Below are 18,983 nucleotides of genomic sequence, written 5' to 3'. Positions count from 1 at the left end.
TCCCCATGCCTCCTCTTCGCATGAGACCAGGCCTCAGTGTTCCTGCTAATTTCAGCTCAAGGAGGAGGTTCTAATCCAGTTAGGAATCAGGACTAGCGCACATGAGACAATTTATAGGAAAAAAAGGAATAGAACAATATTTTAAAACATAATTAATGTTTTGTAGTAATTACAAAAGAAACAATTGGGAAGATCAGTGAGGCCTGAGACAAAGGTGTTCCTGGGAGGGCTGATCCATGGCTGGGATTCCAGCTGTGTCTTGAGGTTTAAAATGAAAGGGGTTTAGGGACTTCCTCAGCGGTGCAGTGGTTAAGACTGCACGCTTCCACTGCAGGGGACACAGGTTCGATCCCTGGTCGGGGAACTGAGATCCCGCATGCCGTGTGGCATGACCAAAAAAAAAAAATTAATTAAAAAAAAAAGAAAGAAAGGGGTTTAGATGAATGACCCTGTCTGTTTGTTTTGCAGTTTCTACACATCCAAAAGCCAGCTCTTTTGTAATAGTTTCACCCCACGAATAAAACTGGCCGGAAAGAAGGTAGGTTTCACCCACCAGCAGAGCCTTTAGGGACTGTTACTGATGTTGTTATTTTGGGCCTAAGAAACCTCCTATCCCCCAGTGGTCATGAATAGCATTTGAGAAATTTGTCTTAGTACTTTATAGTTTTCTGCATTAAATAAATAAACAACAAAGCAAATCCCAGGAGTGATAAACTCTATTTAATTTTGCAGCCTGCCTCTGAGAAAGCAAAAAATGGCCGTGATACGTGTGAGTATTTTTTTCTCCTTTCATCACTTTTAGAAAGAGTCACCTAACCCATGGCAACAAGATTTTGTGAGGTTGCATAAAAAATTCACAGCCAAGTTTGGGAGACCAGAGTTCCCCTTGTGTGATCTTTGGAAGGTCCCTTAGTGATCCTGTATAGTTTTGTCCTGTCAGCTGCAAAATGGGTGATAACAAAACCTTATTTTTCTTTTCCATAGGTCAATTGTAGGGATCGGGTGGAAAGTTTTAAAGGACTAAATATACACATTAAGATGATATATATATTTTTTAATTGATTTATTTTTGGCTGTGTTGGGTCTTTGTTGCTGTTCGCGGGCTTTCTCTAGTTGCAGTGAGCGGGGGCTACTCTGTTGTGGTGCGCGAGCTTCTTAACGCGGTGGTTTCTCTTGTTGCGGAGCACGGGCTCTAGGTGTGCAGGCTTCAGCAGTTGTGGCTCACAGGCTGTAGAGCGCAGGCTCAGTAGTTGTGGCGCACGGGCTTCGTTGCTCCGTGGCATGTGGGATCTTCCCGGACCAGGGCTCAAACCCGTGTCCCCTGCATTGGCAGGTGGATTCTTAACCACTGCGCCACCAGGGAAGCCCAAGATGATATTTTTAAAGTGGGATCACAGAAGGAAATGCTGCCATCATCTTGCCTTTACTTAATGCTAGTAAATAGTAATCTCTATATCACTTTGACATATAAATCATTTAATCTTAGTAACCTGACGAATGGGTTATTATCCCATTTTTTTCAGGGGGAGATGGTGATGATGACCTATATCTTGCAGATTTTCATGAAGACCATCCGAAGGCCTGTTGTTGAGATGTGTTTTGAGGACAGTTTGTATTATTTGTGTGTTTCAGCTCTGGGGACTCCCAAAGAATCTGAGAACACCCTTCCCATCCAAGTGGATTACGATGCTTATGACGCGCAAGTCTTCAGGCTGCCAGGCCCATCCCGGGCTCAGCGCCTCGCCACCTGCAGGTTTTCTGCCAGATGCACTTTGGGGTGGATGTAAAAGCTGATTAGGAAAACCTGAGGCCCAGTAGGGACCTGCATGAGAGCAACCTTGAAAACATCTTAAATTAAAATTAGCCAAGTGGAAGCCGTAGTATGTGGATCATTAGGGAGTCTGTTTTCTGGTTCTCTGGCCCAGCCATTTTGTTAGCTATGTTTGCTATGAAGTATTGTCCCCTCATAAGGAGAGCATTCTGCTTTTTCTAGCCAAGAGAAGCAATTCGTGAATTCTGGAATTTTCATTTCACTGGGAGGCCACTAATGATAGATAGATAGATAGATAGATAGATAGGCAGCCACTAATAAATAATAGATAGATAGGTAAATAGATAGATTGATCAACCGATCGATCCCAGGGCCCAGAGTTTCTTTTAGGTTTATTATTCCCAGAGGGCGAGAGACTTTTCTTTCTTTATTCCTGTTTTTAAAATTTGCTCCATGGTATTTTGGTCATGTAGTAGTTTTTCATTGTGATATAGTCAGATTTACCAACATACTCATTTCTGGGTCTTGTGTAAAAAAGCCATCCCCACTCCAAGGTTAGAAACGTGTCTTTCGTATTTTCTTCCAATACTTTTTTGGTCTTGGTTTTTATACTTAGTTCTTTATATAGAATTTTTTTTTTTTAATGAAATGTGGAACAGAGCTCTAGCTTATTTTTTTCCCTAGTTGACCAAGTACCGCGAGTCCATTTTCCACATTTCTTAGACATGGAAAGTGTGCTTTGATTGGAAGAATCACTGATTGGAGGAATATTCCGTCTCTTCACATTGTGACAAGTGGGCTTAGAGTGGCCACGTGCTCTTCTTCTGTCCTTTCCCCTCATCCCATCCTGATGTCTGGTCCCGAGAATGCTTAGAGCTCACAGTGAGTGCTGTTAACAGCAGCTCCCCTGCACATAGATGCTGCCTAGGGCCTCGGCGGTGCTTTTCTTCTGAGTGTCTAAGAACCCTTTCATGGTCCAAGATCCTTGGTTTTCTTTCTTCTGATCAAAGATGGCAAGACCTGGTGTCTCAGAGACTCAGGCTGTGTTCCTTGAGGGCACAGACTGTGCCCTAATCTGTGCTCTATCCCGACGCTGGGCTGAGCATATGCTGGCGCTTAAATATTTACTGTTGAAATAATGAAAAGTGTAGTCAGCCCTTGGGATCTATTTTCATGTTCCATTTAAGCTCTCCCTTAAAATCCTTCCAGGTGGAAAGAGAACAGCTCTGACGCCAGAGCGGTGGCCCTATCGGCGGTTGCTGACTCTTCCATTCTGAATTTTTGTACCCCATTGGGCTCCTCTCCTGCTGATCCTTCTTCCTGCTGTTTCCAGAGGTTCTCCCCTCAGGGAGTTTCATGTTTTAATAAGGGCATACGTTTTTTAAAATTTTTATTAAGGAAACATTCAAACAGACCAGTGAAATGAACAGTTATCAGTGTGTTGTCAGTCTTGTTTTATCACTTCTCCCACATTTGAAATTTCGCTTGAGTATTCTAAAACAGATATCAGGTATCCTTTTCTTTTTTTTGCGGTACGCGGGCCTCTCACTGTTGTGGCCTCTCCCGTTGCGGAGCACAGGCTCCGGACGCGCAGGCTCAGCGGCCATGGCTCACGGGCCCAGCCGCTCCGCAGCATGTGGGATCTTCCCGGACCGGGGCACGAACCCGTGTCCCTTGCATCGGCAGGCGGACTCTCAATCACTGCGCCACCAGGGAAGCCCCCTTTTCTTTTTTTTTAAACCTGTAAGTATTTCAGCATGTGTCTCTCTAACAAATAAGAAATAAAACAAACAAAAAAAATGTGATCACAGTACCCTTGTCACTGGTAACAAAATTCACACTAATTCCTTAATATCCCTGATAGCCAGTCCCTCTGTAGATTTCCCAATGGTCTCAAAACTGTGATTTTTACAGTTACTTAGTTTGAGTTGGGATCTGAAGAAGATGCACATGTTGCATTTTCTCTTATGTCATTTTCTGTGACCGCAGAGTGTCTTGCTTTCTTCCTTTGTCTGTTTATTTCCATATGACATTTAACTTTTCCTGTTGTCTCTGAATCTGCTGTAAACTGGCAATTATCTCTAGAGGCTTGGTTAGATTTAGGTTCAATTTTTGATGCCGGAAGACTTCTCAGGCTGTGCTGTGTGTTTCCTCTTGGGTGACATCGGTTCACAACCCCATTCTCAGTGACACGAGCTTGATGGTGGGATGAGGTGGGGTCAGGCTGAGCGATTGCTTCTTTACAACTTTGATCCTGGGACTCCGGCCATTGGATGACTGTCAGTCATCTCCCCCGTTTCTTCCACGACGTCTCCAGCTGCTCAGGGCAGAGTCCCTCCTACATTACCTCCTCGGAGATCCCATTGGGGGTTTTCGTTATTGGCCTCCCATGTAGCCCAGGCTGGGGATCCGTTTGGGAGTTGTAACTCTAGGTGGGACAGCACCCCCCGCTTGGTGTGACTTGGTCTCTACCCACCAGGTCCGTGCGAGAGCGGGAGAGTCACAGTCGGAAGAGCGCCAGCTCCTGTGATGTCTCATCCAGCCCTTCCCTGCCTGGCCAGCCGCTGCCCACAGAGGAGGTGAGGAGCCAGGCTTCTGACGACAGTTCCCTGGGCAGGAGCGCCAACATCCTGATGATCCCTCACCCCCACCTGCACCAGTATGAAGTCAGCAGCTCCTTGGGCTACACCAGCACTCGAGGTCAGAGGGCAGGGCTGGGCAGGGTGGGGATAGCTGCCTTCCTGTAGTGGGGATGGGCGGGACTATGGATAGGTGTGGGCTGTAAGTCCCATGTGTTAATTATTTCCATGCAGGTGCAGTGAGTACGAATGGCCTTAGCTGTTTGTGTGTGTGTGTGTGTGTTATACTATTTTCGTCTTTGCCCTTTCGTCTCTCTTCCCTATAACTGTCTACCTTTCCATATGTTGAGGTAGAGCTTTTCTTAGGCCTAAGGTTAAAGTGTTTACTTATTTCCTTAGCATTTCCATTCGAGCCACACTTAAAACAGCCTCTTTCCTCTATTCCACTTCAAGTGACCTGTTAACTTGGCATGGCCCAGGGAGCACAGGTGCTGCTTTTCCTATATCTTATCTTACCCATCCAGTGGCATCTGCAACTCAAGTATACAGCCCCCTCCTGCCTGTTTGGAAAACTTTCTGTTGTGAAATAATTATGGATTTATAGGAAATGCCAAAAAAAAAAATCCAGGGAGGTCTTGTGTAGCTTTCACTCATTTTCCCCAGTGATAACATCTCGCATAACTAGTACAGTATTAAAACCAGGAACATGACCTTTGTACAATCCACAGAGCTTATTCGGAGCTCACTGGTCGTACATGCATTTGTGGGTGTGTGTGGGTGTGGGTGTGTCTGTGAAGTTTTAGCACATGTGTAGACATATGTAACCACACCACAATTAAGATATTCCATCCTCACGGCCTCTCTTCTGCTACCCCTCTAGAGCCATACCCTCCCACTAATCATTCTCCTCCATAATTTTGATATTTCAAGAATGTTTTCTAAATGGAGGAGTAGCCCTCCTGACTTTTAATCACTGATTTAGGACTGTTGTGTGCACACAGCTGCCTCCTGTTGCCCTGGAAGGATTCCCAAAGGGTGAGGGGTGTTTCCCAGCACTTTGAAGGGGAAGCTGGTGGCTCCTGGGGCCTGAGGACCGAGGAGCAGGACGCTTTCATCTTTCATTCATTAGGCACCATAGACACTGAGCCAACAGCCAGAAATCTTTTGACTGCTGAAAAAAGTTTTTTTTTTTTTTTAAACTGGTTCAAAGTATAAAAATGAAATTCTGAAAGAGAAAGGAGATATTTAATTACACAACTATAGAATATAACCTATGTCACCTACATTAATTAGGGTTAGTATTCAAAAGAATTTTAATACATTTGAAGATTTCTAGGAATTCCCCGACTCCACGCTTTCACTGCTAAGGGCTCGGGTTCAAACCCTGGTTGGTGAACTAAGATCCCGCAAACTCTGCGGCCAAAAAAAAAAAAAAATTCTAGGTTAGCTTTTTCCCATCTTCTGGAAATTTCTGAGTTTGCATGACAGTTATATTCCCATTCTGTTAAACGTATTCTTAGAAGGGTCTGTAGTAAAAGTTAAACTACACATTAATCCTTTTAAAACCTTTGTTATTCTAAAAGCCAGTTCTCCTCTGAGGAGATAAATTTGCTCTTAATCCAAGTAGCTTTTTATTTTTTTTAATTATATATTTATTTATTTATGGCTGCATTGGGTCTTCGTTGCTGCACGTGTGCTTTCTCTAGTTGCGGTGAGCGGGGGCTACTCTTCGTTGTGGTGCACGGGCTTCTTATTGCGTTGGCTTCTCTTGTTGTGGAGCACGGTCTCTAGGTGTGCGAGCTTCAGTAGTTGTGGCACGTGGGCTTCAGTAGTTGTGGCTCATGGGCTCTAGAGCGCAGGCTCAGTAGTTGTGGCGCACAGGCTTAGTTGCTCGGCGGCATGTGGGATCTTCCCGGACCAGGGTTCAAACCCGTGTCCCCTGCATTGGCAGGCGGATTCTTAACCACTGCGCCACCAGGGAAGTCCCGATCCAAGTAGCTTTGAAAACAAGTATTTCTTTTTTTGCGGTACAAGGGCCCCTCACTGCTGTGGCCTCTCCTGCTGCGGAGCACAGGCTCCGGATGCGCAGGCTCAGTGGCCATGGCTTACTGGCCCAGCTGCTCCGCGGCATGTGGGATCTTCCCGGACCGGGGCACGGACCCGTGTCCCCTGCATCGGCAGGCGGACTCTCAACCACTGCGCCACCAGGGAAGCCCCTGAAAACAAGTTTTCTTAAAAATTATCTGAATGGTAGAATTGATTTCAACATCCTTAATGGTATGTGAGAGTTTATTGGAAAAGCCAAAAAGCAATTCACTGGAACGGTGTCAGGCAATGCCATCCACATGGCCTTTGTTTCCAGTTTCTCTGTTATATTTAGGGCTTCTCACCCATCCACCTACCCAGTGTAGCATAGGAAACATTTCCCCTTTCCTCTACCCATATTTTTGACCCATTTTAGCCCTTAGTCCTATTTCTTATCCTTTTCAAAGTGTGTACTCACCTTTTTTAAAGTTGAGTTCTCTCCTTTTATTTCCATGATAACTAACTAGACTGTATTCTTTCTTATTTGATAAATTGGACCATCAATTTCATTAATTTACAGTGAAAAATACAGTTTTCATGGAGAACTGAATGTTCTCTTCTTGCATGCACAATGGCTTGAGGAATTAAATATTACTATGTACCATGTTCTTTGGTAGGAATTGGGTAGATAATGGTGGACAAGACATTCCTTGATGCCATGGAATTTGTATCTGCTGGACCCACTTTCTAACCTGGGTGTTTGCTTAGTAAACATGGGATGCTCACCAACAGAGTTGGTTGTAGGTTTCAGCTCTTTGATCTACTCAGGTTAGGGACCTGTCTGCCATTGAATGGGACAGGTTGAGTCTAAATATCATGCCATTTCCTTACCTGGTCAAGGCTGGATGCATCCATTTCTTCATTCTTTTCTCCCAAGAATTTAGTTTTTTTAACACAGTAATGTTTGATTGCTTACTCATGTTCCAGGCCACTGCATTAATGGGAGGGGGTTCTGATCCAGTCACTCAGGGCCCCATGGTCCTTCCATCCCGGGATGCCATGGTCATCAACACTGGTCTCCAAAGTTTCCACAGCAGGGCAGAGGAGAATGGAGATCATGCGTGGAGAGGTTTGTGGTCCAGGCCTTCGGGTGGAGCATGTCACTTCTGCCTGTGTTCTCTTGGCTGGAACTCAGTTATTTGGCCCCAGCTCAAAGGGACTGGAAACTACAGTCTCCTTCTGTGTCTCAGAGGAAAATCAAACAGGTCTAGTGAACACATTGGCTATCTCTGCTAGGGTCTGCCCTTCTGGTCACCAAATATCTACATGTATTGTTCCTCCCACATGCAGAATGCACCCGCCCCATCCCCAAAGGGAGACAACTCAAGACCCACTATTGAGTCATTGCATCCAGCTCAACATCTAAGGTCTCCAGGCAATGTGTGGTCCTCCCCATCAGGTTTGGGTGTGGCTTCACTGGGCCAGTAATTTAGGAACCAGAACCCCCTTCTCCCAGGTATTTAAAAAGTAAACCCAATATTTCATTCCTTTATAGTTTGGCGATTTCACTCATTTCCCTCGTTCCCTAACATGTACGCTCTCCAAGGTCCTTGTCAGCCTCCGCAGATTGTCCTCCTAGTTCTGCTTTCACCGTGACCCTGTGCTTTCTCTCTGTGCCTCCCCCACCCCACGGTAACTGGCAGATGTCCTGGAGAACATGATGGAGCCACCACAGCGGGACTCCAGTGCGCCGGGGAGGTTCCACGTGGGCAGCGCAGAGTCCATGCTGCACTTTCGACCTGGGGGATACATGCCCCAGCGGGCACTGATCAACCCCTTTGCACCCTCGCGGATGCCCATGAAGCTTACGTCCAACAGGAGGCGCTGGATGCACACTTTTCCTGTGGGTAAGTTGGGCGCTCGGGGAAAGAGCCCTGACTGGGAACTCCTAGTCCTGGCGTCCCCTGAGTGGCCTTGGTCAAGGGTGTCATCTTCTCTGCACCTGTGGTGCCCCACCTGGAAGATGGGGTGGCCACGCCCACTTTGTCTGTCCCGGGGCTCTTGTGAGGATCCTTGAGGACTTTGTAGCTAGCCAGCTGTGTAGGACCCAAGGGCTCCTTTTTCTGTTTGACAGGGACTGTGCTTTGCCACCTACTTTCTTTCCTGAGACGAATGTCCCTCTTCTTGTTCACTCCTTCCTTTCCTTACTCTCTGGATGTCAGTGTTACAGTCTTGGTTACACGGAGTTAGTATGTTACTTTGTTTCCTCTCAGGGTCTCTGACAGCAGAAAAAAAAAATTTTTTTTTTTTTGAGAAATGGGTGAACAATTTCTTTTTTTTCTTTTTCTTTTTTTTAGTTTAAATAAATTGGGGGAAAAAAGCTTAAAATAAACGAGTTCTATTTTTTATAATGGGAAGCTGAAATAAAAACAAACTACAGCCATATTCCAAACCATGTTTAAATTTACAAACATAATGAAAGAAGCCTGCCATAAAAGTGTACTTTCTGTATGATACCATTTAAATAAAGTTCAAAACCAATCAAAACTAAAAAATAAAATTTTTTTTTTCAAATTCACTGTTTTTCCTAGCTCATCCTTTTTGATCTGTGTTCTGTCCTAAAGAAGATGACAGTAAGGTTTTATAAAGCTGTGGCTAAAATTAAACTTCAGCTTGATGGACTGTTACTGGGCTGGGGAGGAACAGGTACATTAACCTCCTGGGTGTTTTCATGAAGCCATCCTGCTGAATGCTTGCAAGTGTCTAGTTATTTTCTTTGGTACTTGCTTTTGGAGTTACAAGTTAAATAAGTGAGCAATGAATCTGGTTCTTTTGGCTGTAATTGGGGGTCATTCCCAACCCCCTTTTTGCCCCTCTTATCTCTATCCTAATCTGTCACCTTACCTGTTTCTTTTGGTGTCCCTTCCTCCCCATCATCATCCCCACTGGCTCCCTTCAAGTTCTCTTACGAGAACTATTGATGTTTCTTCCATGACCGTCAGCTCTTCCTGCTTCTGTGCTTCCCCCCACCCCCATCACCCATGCTTTTCTAAAGCTAAATGTGTTTACTAAATACTCTGCCCACCTGGCCCTCTAAGAGCCGAGGCCCTCCTCTGCCGGGCTCCCCAACCTCCCGCCTCCTCACCCCCATCCTCAGAGGTTTTTCTCTTTCCCAGGCGAGTTTGTGGCCTCCAGCTTGTGTTTTGCCTCTTCCACGTTTGGGGTTTGCCCAAACACCCTCTTCTTCAATCCCCGCTAACCTGGTTGGACACTCAGCTCTGAAACCTATCATTCTCCAGGAAGCATGTTTCCGTAGATGCGACTAATTCTCACTTATCTCCTACTCGATGTCCGTTTTGCCCTTGTGCGTCCTCTGCTCTTGAAGTAGGAGCTGTTATCATCTCAGGTACTAACAGAGTCATCGGTGTTTCTCTTGTGTGTCCCCTCTCGTTTCGCCCACATTGACCCTCCTGGGAGGGACCCTTGTCTCCCATACTGTTATCTTTCTTTACTGTGTCTCAGTTGACATGTGCGAGACAGAGGACCCCAAAATATTTTTAGACTGAGGCCTCACAGGAGGATGAGCCTTGCTTGGAAGAGGCGATGTCCCATCTGGGAGCCAGAGGGTCACAGACAGGACATGCCTCTGTGGTGCGGTCGCCTTTCAATCACCCGCGTCCCAGGAGCGGGAAGGCAGGAAGGTTGAGGTGAAGTACACAGCACTGGCTGTCGGGGGAATGATGCTCAGTGGATCTTTGTCTGGGCAGGACCATCTGGAGAGGCCATCCAGATCCATCACCAGACCCGACAGAACATGGCAGAGCTGCAGGGCAGCGGGCAGAGGGACCCGACCCACTCCTCTGCAGAGCTGCTGGAGTTGGCATACCATGAAGCCACTGGAAGGTGAGGCTGGGCACGGGGTACTGGGTGGGAGGTACTGCGAGAACGCGCTCAGGCACCCAGGGCAACAGCAGAATAGACTGCCCGCGAAACGTCATGTTCGTGAGACTCGGAGACACCATGTGCACGCGTGCGGGCCTTTCCTTTGTCAGCGTCGTCCCTGCCACCGGGCCAGTGCACAGCAAATAGCCTGAGATGCTTTTGCCAGAGATGTTCCCCAGGCCCTGCTTTAGCTTCTGCTTTAAGTCAAAACACGCTTTGTCAACCTCAGACATGAGTTTCTCCTAATCCTCAGTCATGGGAGAAAACGAGTTCCAAGGCAGGTGGTTCCCGCTGTGTGTTTTGGGCAGTCAGTCTATGACTTTTGTCATTTTGGTCATTGAGGAATTCCACTGTTGGGTTTAGAAGTTGATGCTAAAAGCAATGGAAACCAAGGCCTGTGTTTATAGAAACAAGTCTTTTCAAACCAGGATCCTGAATGTGTTACAAGGCATCCGAGGAGAGTCAGCCTAGGAAGAAAGTCATTTAAGCCTTGACATGCTCGAGACCATGCTACACTACCCGCTGTTGCTGTGATCTGTTACCTTTGCAAAGAGCAATCTTTGATCCCTTTTCAGTCATCCCAACATCCCATGGGATGGATGAGGGATACAGGCAGGGCATAACCTCTTTCCCAGGTTAACTTGGTACCACTATTCAAGCACCTCGCATTGTCCTGTGGGTATCAGCAAGGGGAGGCTTAGGACGGAGGGGGCAGGCATCTGATGTGGCAGTGGGGAAGCAGCTGGGGTGCCAGGGCAGGAGGCCAGAGCTGGTACACACTCCAAGCCCCGCAGCCTGGCAGCCATGGTATGGGTCTTAGTGTTTGCCAGCCTGTGTGGCCAAATGTTCAGGCCTGGTTTTGATGAAAACCCCCTGGAGACAGGGTGAGCAGGATAAAAGAGGTGATGATCCGCATTAAGCCAGGCGGCTGGGCTCTGTTCTCTGCAGGCACAGCGCTTCCCACCAGCCTGGCGATGGCACATCCTTCTTGAACTTCACTGGAACAGAAGAGCTTTCTGTCAGCCTGCTCAGCAGCAGTGGTGCAGGTAAGCAACCCAAGAGGTAACAGAGTGGGCATGCTCAGAGCAGGCCCACACCTGGAAGCGAGGTGGGAACCAGAAAAGCAGGGCCATGTCTATTTCCGGATCATTTCAGCCACAATTTCGGGTGACCTATTTAGAAGCAGTGCTGTATAATGCATGGAATTATAAATGGGCTGCACTTTACGTTTTTAGCCGAGAACGTGTTGGTCAAGAACACATTTATCATTGGACTGTCAGTGAGTCATGACTGAGGGCTGCTTATGAGATCACTGTAGTGGGCAACACCAGGCCTGAGAGCTTTAAATTATGTGTGTGTGTGTGGGCAAACCCACCCCCATAAAAACAGTCAGGAGAGACCCAGAGGGAGCAGTGTGGTTCCAGCTACGAGTTCAGAGAAGAGAAGGGTGACGATGTTGCCTACAGAAGTGGGCACGCATCTCAGACGCGAAGGGGTAGAATTTGGTCAGGAGGAGAGTGAGAGGTAAGGGATTCTAAGTGGAGGGAGAGTAGGAACTTGTATTAATACAGGGTTTATGCTTTTTGGAAGCACTTGTATATCTGTTATCTTATGCGATCATCCCAGTAGGGAGTAGGTTATTAAGTATATTTTACGTATACGGCAACATAACACCCAGAGATGTGGAGATGTTACACTAATCTCTCAAGCCAGTAGCCAGGTGTACTGCTCTTTCTGATTTCAGCAGCAGTATTCAGAGAGCCTTTACAGGGGTAGGGGAACATGAATTTGGATGGGTGGGGGGCAGATTTTGGAAAGCCTCAAAGGACAGATAATTGTACAAAATGAATACGAAAAACATTAAAACTGAAAGAAAAAATGGTGCTGCTACTTTGTGTCTTAGTTTTCTGTCAGTTAACTTGCATTTGTGGAACTTGGCTTAAGGAAGGCGTAATGAAAGTGAAGTTGTATTAAGTTGGTGAATGAAGTTTTCCTCCATTCACGGGTGGATTCAGCCAGCGACGTTTCTAGAGGCCTATAGCTAAGGCTCGGAAACTGGACTGGCAGTGAGAGAATTACTAAAGGATTATACTTATTTCCTTCCTATTTCTAGTGCATCTTTTCTGTCATTATTTTGAATGAGAAAACAAATTGAATAAAAATTTGGGGATGAGTAAGATACTTTTTATCCCTGTACTCAGGGGGCTAAAAATGTTACTTGTCTACCAGACTCTTTTAAAGTACCTTCAGAATACGCTAAAGGCAACGTTTCTATTGTTTTGCTAAAAGAAGGAGCCATTTTATAGGAACCCAGAGTTTGACCTTCCTGGCTGTTTGGGGTCAGGTTGTACCAAGGAGGGCTGCTCTGGGGCTCATGGGACCACACTTTGAGCGAGTTTCCTGGTGACCTGAAGCTGGGGAACCATGGGCTCAGGTGGTAACAGCACCAGGATTTGCCCACAGTGGTCGTGGAGTGCTTCCGGGCCTGGGGTGGGTAGCTCACGTAGACCAGATGATTCCTCAGAAGATGAGTCTTGGAACTTTACAATCTAGTCTGGGGAAAAGCAGGAAGTTGCAAAGAATCCTTATTCAGCGATTGGTGTGGAAGATCCTCAAATGACACCATCCTAGAGGCCTCTGAGCTAAGAGTTCCCTGGTGCACATGCATTGGGAAAGCGGTTGCTGCCCCCTGCACCTCGGGCTCACCTTCTCCCTGTTGGGCTCCTGAGTCATAGATCCATCTACCTGGCGGGCCTCCCCACCTGGATGACCCCCGGCTACCTCATCCTTAATTACCGGCAGCTGAGCTCACCTCTTGCTGTTCCCCCCCGCACCTGCCCACCTGCCTCTCCTTTTCTGACTCTGGGCCACCGTTGCTTTGTTTCAGACCCGTGTCATTTCTGGCCATGATTGTCACTGTAGCCTTCAAATCATCCTCCTGCTCTGTTCGTGTCCCCTCCGATCCATCTCCTGTACTGTCACCAATGAGCCATTTCCAAATGCAGGTCTGGTCTGATCACCCTCTCTGTCCCACATATGAACCGTTTATTGGTTCTTCACAGCTTGTAACGCCTGTCGTCACCTGGGCCCCACCTGCCTTTACACCTTCACCTGCCTCTACTCCCACGTAGCCCTGCGTGTGGGAAGAACACAGGCTCTGGAATCTTAGGACATGAGTCCTGACTCCACCTCTAAAGAGCGGCGAGGCCCTTGGGCCAGGTACTTAACTGCTCTGTACCTCGGTTTCTTCATCTGTGAGGAGGGTTGAGTATTAAGTGTGATAATAATCCACGCAAAGCGCTAAGGACAGTGCCTGGCACGCGTGGTGAGCACTCAGCAAACGAGAGCTGTTGTTGTCATTACTCTTATTAGATGAACACAGTTTACATTCCAGCTGTTGTCGTGCCTTCTCAGAAGATCTTTGTCCTGATGTTTCTGTGCATAGACTAGTCCGTCTACAGAATATACTTTTTCCTTTATCTTCAATCCCTGATTCTGTCTTGTAAACATCCACTTGGTCTTTATGGATCAGCTCCAACAACACCTCCTCCTTGGAGCCCTCTCTGGTGGTTTTGCTTCCCCCCCGCGCCCTCCCAGGAGGTGTGAGGCACAGTTCCACGTAACTCCACACGCAGTTGTACACTTGGCATATCCTGGGCCCACTGTTGGTTTCTGCGTCTGCTTCTCCACTAGACTGAAAGAGCTTATCTTTATTTATCTTCTCACAGTGTTTAGTGTGTTTATTGACAAAGACATTTATACTTCTAAAACCAAGCTGCCAGAATGACAGCATTTGAACAACCCACAAAATTATTCTGTTTAATTGGTATACGAGCTATCAATTTGTAAATATGTCCTACAGTGTTTAGCTTCTTAGAGCAGGTGTCGGCTCCTTGGGCTCTTTCTCCAGTCAGGGTGATATAGTTAAATAGGGTCATCCTTACCCTTGCCCAGTCCCTTTGTGACCAGGAGCGTGTGTTTTCTAAGGGGCCAGGGTTGGGACTTCCCTGGTGGCGCAGTGGTTAAGAATCCACCTGCCAATGCAGGGGACACGGGTTCGAGCCCTGGTCTGGGAAGATCCCACATGCCACGGAGCAACTAAGCCCATGCGCCACAACTACTGAGCCTGTGCTCTAGAGCCCATGCTCCTCAGCAAGAGAATCCACCACAATGAGAAGCCTGCACACTGCAACGAGAAGCCTGCACACCGCAACAAAGAGTAGCCCCGACTCGCCACAACTGGAGAAAGCCCGTGTGCAGCAACGAAGACCCAGCGCAGCCAAAGAAAACTAAATTAATTAATTAATTTAAAAAATTAAGGGGCCGGGGCTCGTGAGGAGGTGATCTAGCACTGGCCTCGCGTGGGAACTGACTCTAGTCTTTGCTCTTGTACTTTTTTTTTTTTTTTTTTTGCGGTACACGGGCCTCTCACTGTCGTGGCCTCTCCCGTTGCGGAGCATAGGCTCCAGACGCACAGGCTCAGCGGCCATGGCTCACGGGCCCAGCCGCTCCGCGGCATGTGGGATCTTCCCGGACCAGGGCACGAACCCGTGTCCCCTGTATCGGCAGGCAGAATCTCAACCACTGCGCCACCAGGGAAGCCTGCTTTTGTACTTCTTGATCAATTATGTCAGCTAGCCACAGAGAGAAATTAGGGAAAATCATTCTAATTTGTATTACCGTGTGCAATGACTAGTTACTGTCAGATCTACCTTCAGGTATATCCAGAATCTTAGCATGTCTCATCACTCCACCAGTCATAGCCCAACCCAAGAGGCCTTCATCTTTCACCTGGATTGTTGCAGTGGCCTGCTAACTGGTCTCTCAGCCTCCTCCCTTTGCCCTTCCGTAGAGTTTATTTTCAGCACAGTGGTTCAGAGTGACCCTTGGAAAATAGAAGTTAGATCATGAAATGGACATAAAGATCTTCACCTGCCTGCCTGCCTCACAGAGTTGTTGAAGGACCAGAAGTAGATCGGGTTCCTTCAGGGCAAAATTATCACATTGGGTCCTTGTCTGGGGACAAAGTGGGGGCCGAAACAAAACTAGTGAACATTTCCCTCATTAAAAAATGGAAGAGAAACGGGAAAACCTCATCTGTGACCCACCTCTGCCTTCTGGCCTTGGCGGTTTGCACCATGTGCAGGCATGCAGGCGTGACTCCGATTTCACCTGCATTTGGACCTGACTCATAGGTGAGTTATGATTCACAGGGCTGGCATCTCTGCGGGTTTCCCTCCTGGCCCTGTGCTGCCCAGCAGGAACCAGGTTGTTGGTTGGTCTGGGCAGGCAGCGTTTATCCCTCTGTTTCTTTAACTGGGCACCCGTTTATAAGACTTGTCAGTGTCATCCCCCTGATGGGGGTAACTGTGCTAGAGAATTTTGATAAAGAAAATCAGTGGACGCCAAGTTTTCTTTCTCTTTACTGTCGGGACTCTGAATCTGCAACTTGGTGTTTGTGTTGAGTTTTAGATACGTGCAGCAGATTTGGACCGAGAGCTACCAGGCAAAGTAAATCAGAGCGCACAGTTACTCACCCAGGCCAGGCTGGGTGTTTGTGGGGAAGTACCATCTCTGTAGCCCAGAGAGAAGAAGTGACTCGCCCCAGGCACAGGTGTCCCCTGGAAGCAGCCCCAAAGGCTTACCCCACAGATTACCTTTTTTGGCCAAACGTTAGTAACCAGAGAACACATTCACACTGCTTGACTCCGAACAGCTGTCAAAAGAGACAGAGCTGAGTTGGCTCTTCTGAGCATTGGCTCCCCGAGCGGTGCGTCTGGCTTTCAACTTTGAGAGTGAGGTTCATTCCCAAATGTTGGGTTGGAGCAGAGCTGCCCGCCCAGGAGGTCTCCCCCCCGCCCTCCCAGGTCGTTGGGTTCTTCACGTGCCAGTGGTGAGTCTGCGGGCCTAAAGCTGAGCCTCAGAGGCAGAGCTGCAGGGAGAGGCTGTGTGCTGGGCTTGAGCTGCAAGGAAACTGTGAAAGTAGCTTCGAAGAAGCCTTTAAAATATTTATTTCTTCTAATTCTTTTCATTAAATTCTTTTCATTTCTTTCAAATAAAATGTGTTTGGGGACGGAAGACAGGGGAGGCACAAAAGGCTGAACATGCTTTATGCCTTAGAGATGGGCAGGTCTGCTCTGGGCCTAGAAGCCAGAGGTGCTCCGAGAACCCTTTGATGGGTTGCCTCTTTGAACTCAAACAATTGCTCACACAATTCTTAAGTTGAACTGTTTCTTTATGAGGGTGAGAATTTCAGTTCTTGTAGACAAAGTCTGGATTGGGTTAAAAAAAAAAAAAAAGGTGCTCTGATGATGAAATTTAGAATCCAAACCCATGAGGTGATGTATTAGTAATTCTCCTATTGCTCACATCGCTCGGAGAATGCCGGTTTTATAATTGCCTTCATACCAGTTCTCAGGCCAGACAAGAAAAACCACCCCATTGCTTCTTCTTTGTTATGCTTTGTGTTTGTGTGAAAATGGATGCTGTCAGTCAGGCTAGCTTTTTCAGAAAATTTAGCTACAAATGGCTTTTGGCTGTTGGCAAAGAACAGATAACGTTTTCAGTAGATGAAAACTGGTGCCCCATTTGGATAGTCAGGAAATAAAGCATCTGTGGAGTTGCACAGAAGGAGTCTAAATGCAGGTGTCACTTCCTTACTGTGTGATCTTCAGTTACTTACTTAACTTCTCTGTGCCTCAGTTTCTTTATCTGTGGAAAAGGGATAACACCTACCTCACATTTGCCTCAGTGTGGGTTTGAATAAAATGAAGCACTGTTATTTTTCTGACTTAATAGATTGTATCTTCTTATTATGATGGCTAGTAATTTTTAAAAATCTACTGAAGGCAGCTCCAAAAAAGAAGTTCTAAAATTGTTTTGGCCAAGTGACATCATCTTTCTGAATTAAAAAAAATATATATTTACTTTTAAATTTACATACAGTAAAATTCACTCTGTTTAGTGTACAGTTCTATGAGTTTTGACAAATGCATAGAGTCATAAGCACCAACAAAAACATCAAGATACAGAACATTTCCATTACCCCTCAGATTCTTTGTGCTGCTTCTTTGTACTCAATCCCTCCCTCCTCCCCTGGCAACCACCGATCTGTTCTCTGTCCCTTTAGTCTCTCCCAGCAAGTCTTGCACATGGAATCATACAACTTGAAGCCTTCTGAGTCTGGCTTCTTTCACTGAGCATAATTCGAGATTCATCCAAGTTGTTGCCGGCATCCCCAGTCGTGTTCAGTACTTTTTATTGCCATATCTTATTCCATTGTATAGATGTATTAGTTTATCCCTTCACCAGGTGGAAGACATTTGGGTTGTGAATAAAGCCACACTTACATAACTTACATAACAGGTTTTTGTGTAAGCATCAATCTTCATTTCTCTTAGGTGAATTCCTAGGAGTGGGATTGCTGGGTCAAGTGCTCAATATATGTTTAACCTTTAAAGAAACTGCAAAACCGTTTTCCAAAGTGGTGTGCCATTTTGTATTCCTACAATCAGTGGATAAGGGTTTCTGTTGCTGCACATCCTGGTCAGCACTTGGCTTGAGCAGTCCTTCTAGCCATCCCCAGAGACCCGGGTGCAGAGGTATCCCACCGAACTTCTGATTTGCCATTTCTCTAATGACTAATGACATTGAGCATCTTTTCACGTGCCTTCTGTATGTGTGTCCATATCTTTTGCCCATTTCCTCATCAGGTTGTTCTCCTGCTCTGGAGTTTTTAGAGTTCTTTATGTGTTCTGGATACATGTCCTCTGCCAGAGGTGCGATTTGCAAATACTTTCTCACAGGTCGTAGCTTGTCCTTTCAAAAATTTCACAAGGGATTTGTAAGTATTTGTTCTTGTTAGAAAAGATTCAGCTGACACGAAAGTATTTACAGTAAAAAGCCAAAGATCTCCTTTCCCTCCCACCACTTCCTCCAGCTTTCTTCTAGGAGATAGCCACTGTTGACAGTTTTGTGAGGATCTTTCCAGTCCTATCCTAATTTTCTAGTAAATGTAAACGCGCAGCTTTCGGGATCTTAGTTCCCCAACCAGGGATTGAACCCCTGCCCTTGGCAGTGAAAACGCGGTGTCCTCACCACTGGACTGACAGGGAATTCCCTAGTAAATGTGTTTTGAAAGGGACATTTAATTTTTTAATTTTTATTTATTTTTGGCTGCGTTGGGTCTTTGTTGCTGCAGGCGGGCTTTCTCTAGTTGCGGCGAGAGGGGGCTACTCTTCATTGCGGTGTCTTCTCTTGTTGCGGAGCATGGGCTCCAGAGCGCAGGCTCAGTAGTTGTGGCGCACGGGCTTAGTTGCTCCGTGGCATGTGGGACCTTCCCGGACCAGGGCTCGAACCTGTGTCCCCTGCACTGGCAGGCGGATTCTTAACTGCTGCGCTACCAGGGAAGACCTGAAAGGGACATTTAAATATTGAAATGTGTGTTTTGAAATTAGTTCTATTACTTTTCAGTCAATAAGTTGCATTGAAATGCATTGCATTTCAATGCATAAGTTATATTCCAGGAAGCCATGATTCAGGAAAGAAAATTTCAGAGGATGACTGTTAAGTGGACTAAATTTAAATAGGTCATCTTGTGTTTGCTAAAGGTTGCTCTAATTAGTTGAAATTCGTCCTGTTTCTGTTTTTTGTTTTTTTTTTTTTTT

At 46.5% G+C, this 18,983-nt stretch overlaps 1 protein-coding gene across 1 annotated transcript in view; it reads left to right on the top strand.

The window, feature by feature from the left end:
* Positions 1 to 18,983, top strand: part of DEPDC5 (DEP domain containing 5, GATOR1 subcomplex subunit) — a gene marked incomplete at its 3' end in the record, with an annotated part of 92,614 nt that overhangs the window by 27,965 nt on the left and 45,666 nt on the right. The window contains exons 18-24 of the mRNA XM_082853587.1: positions 469 to 538; positions 733 to 769; positions 1,633 to 1,753; positions 4,251 to 4,471; positions 8,079 to 8,282; positions 10,143 to 10,278; positions 11,266 to 11,363. Of these exons, the coding sequence (XP_082709713.1) occupies positions 469 to 538; positions 733 to 769; positions 1,633 to 1,753; positions 4,251 to 4,471; positions 8,079 to 8,282; positions 10,143 to 10,278; positions 11,266 to 11,363 (887 nt within the window). The remainder of the gene's footprint in view (positions 1 to 468; positions 539 to 732; positions 770 to 1,632; positions 1,754 to 4,250; positions 4,472 to 8,078; positions 8,283 to 10,142; positions 10,279 to 11,265; positions 11,364 to 18,983) is intronic.

The sequence above is a fragment of the Leucopleurus acutus genome, assembly GCF_964270905.1.
Source record: "Leucopleurus acutus genome assembly, chromosome: 13".
Classification (NCBI taxonomy): Eukaryota; Metazoa; Chordata; class Mammalia; order Artiodactyla; family Delphinidae; genus Leucopleurus; species Leucopleurus acutus.
This window is presented reverse-complemented; position numbering and strand designations above follow the sequence as displayed.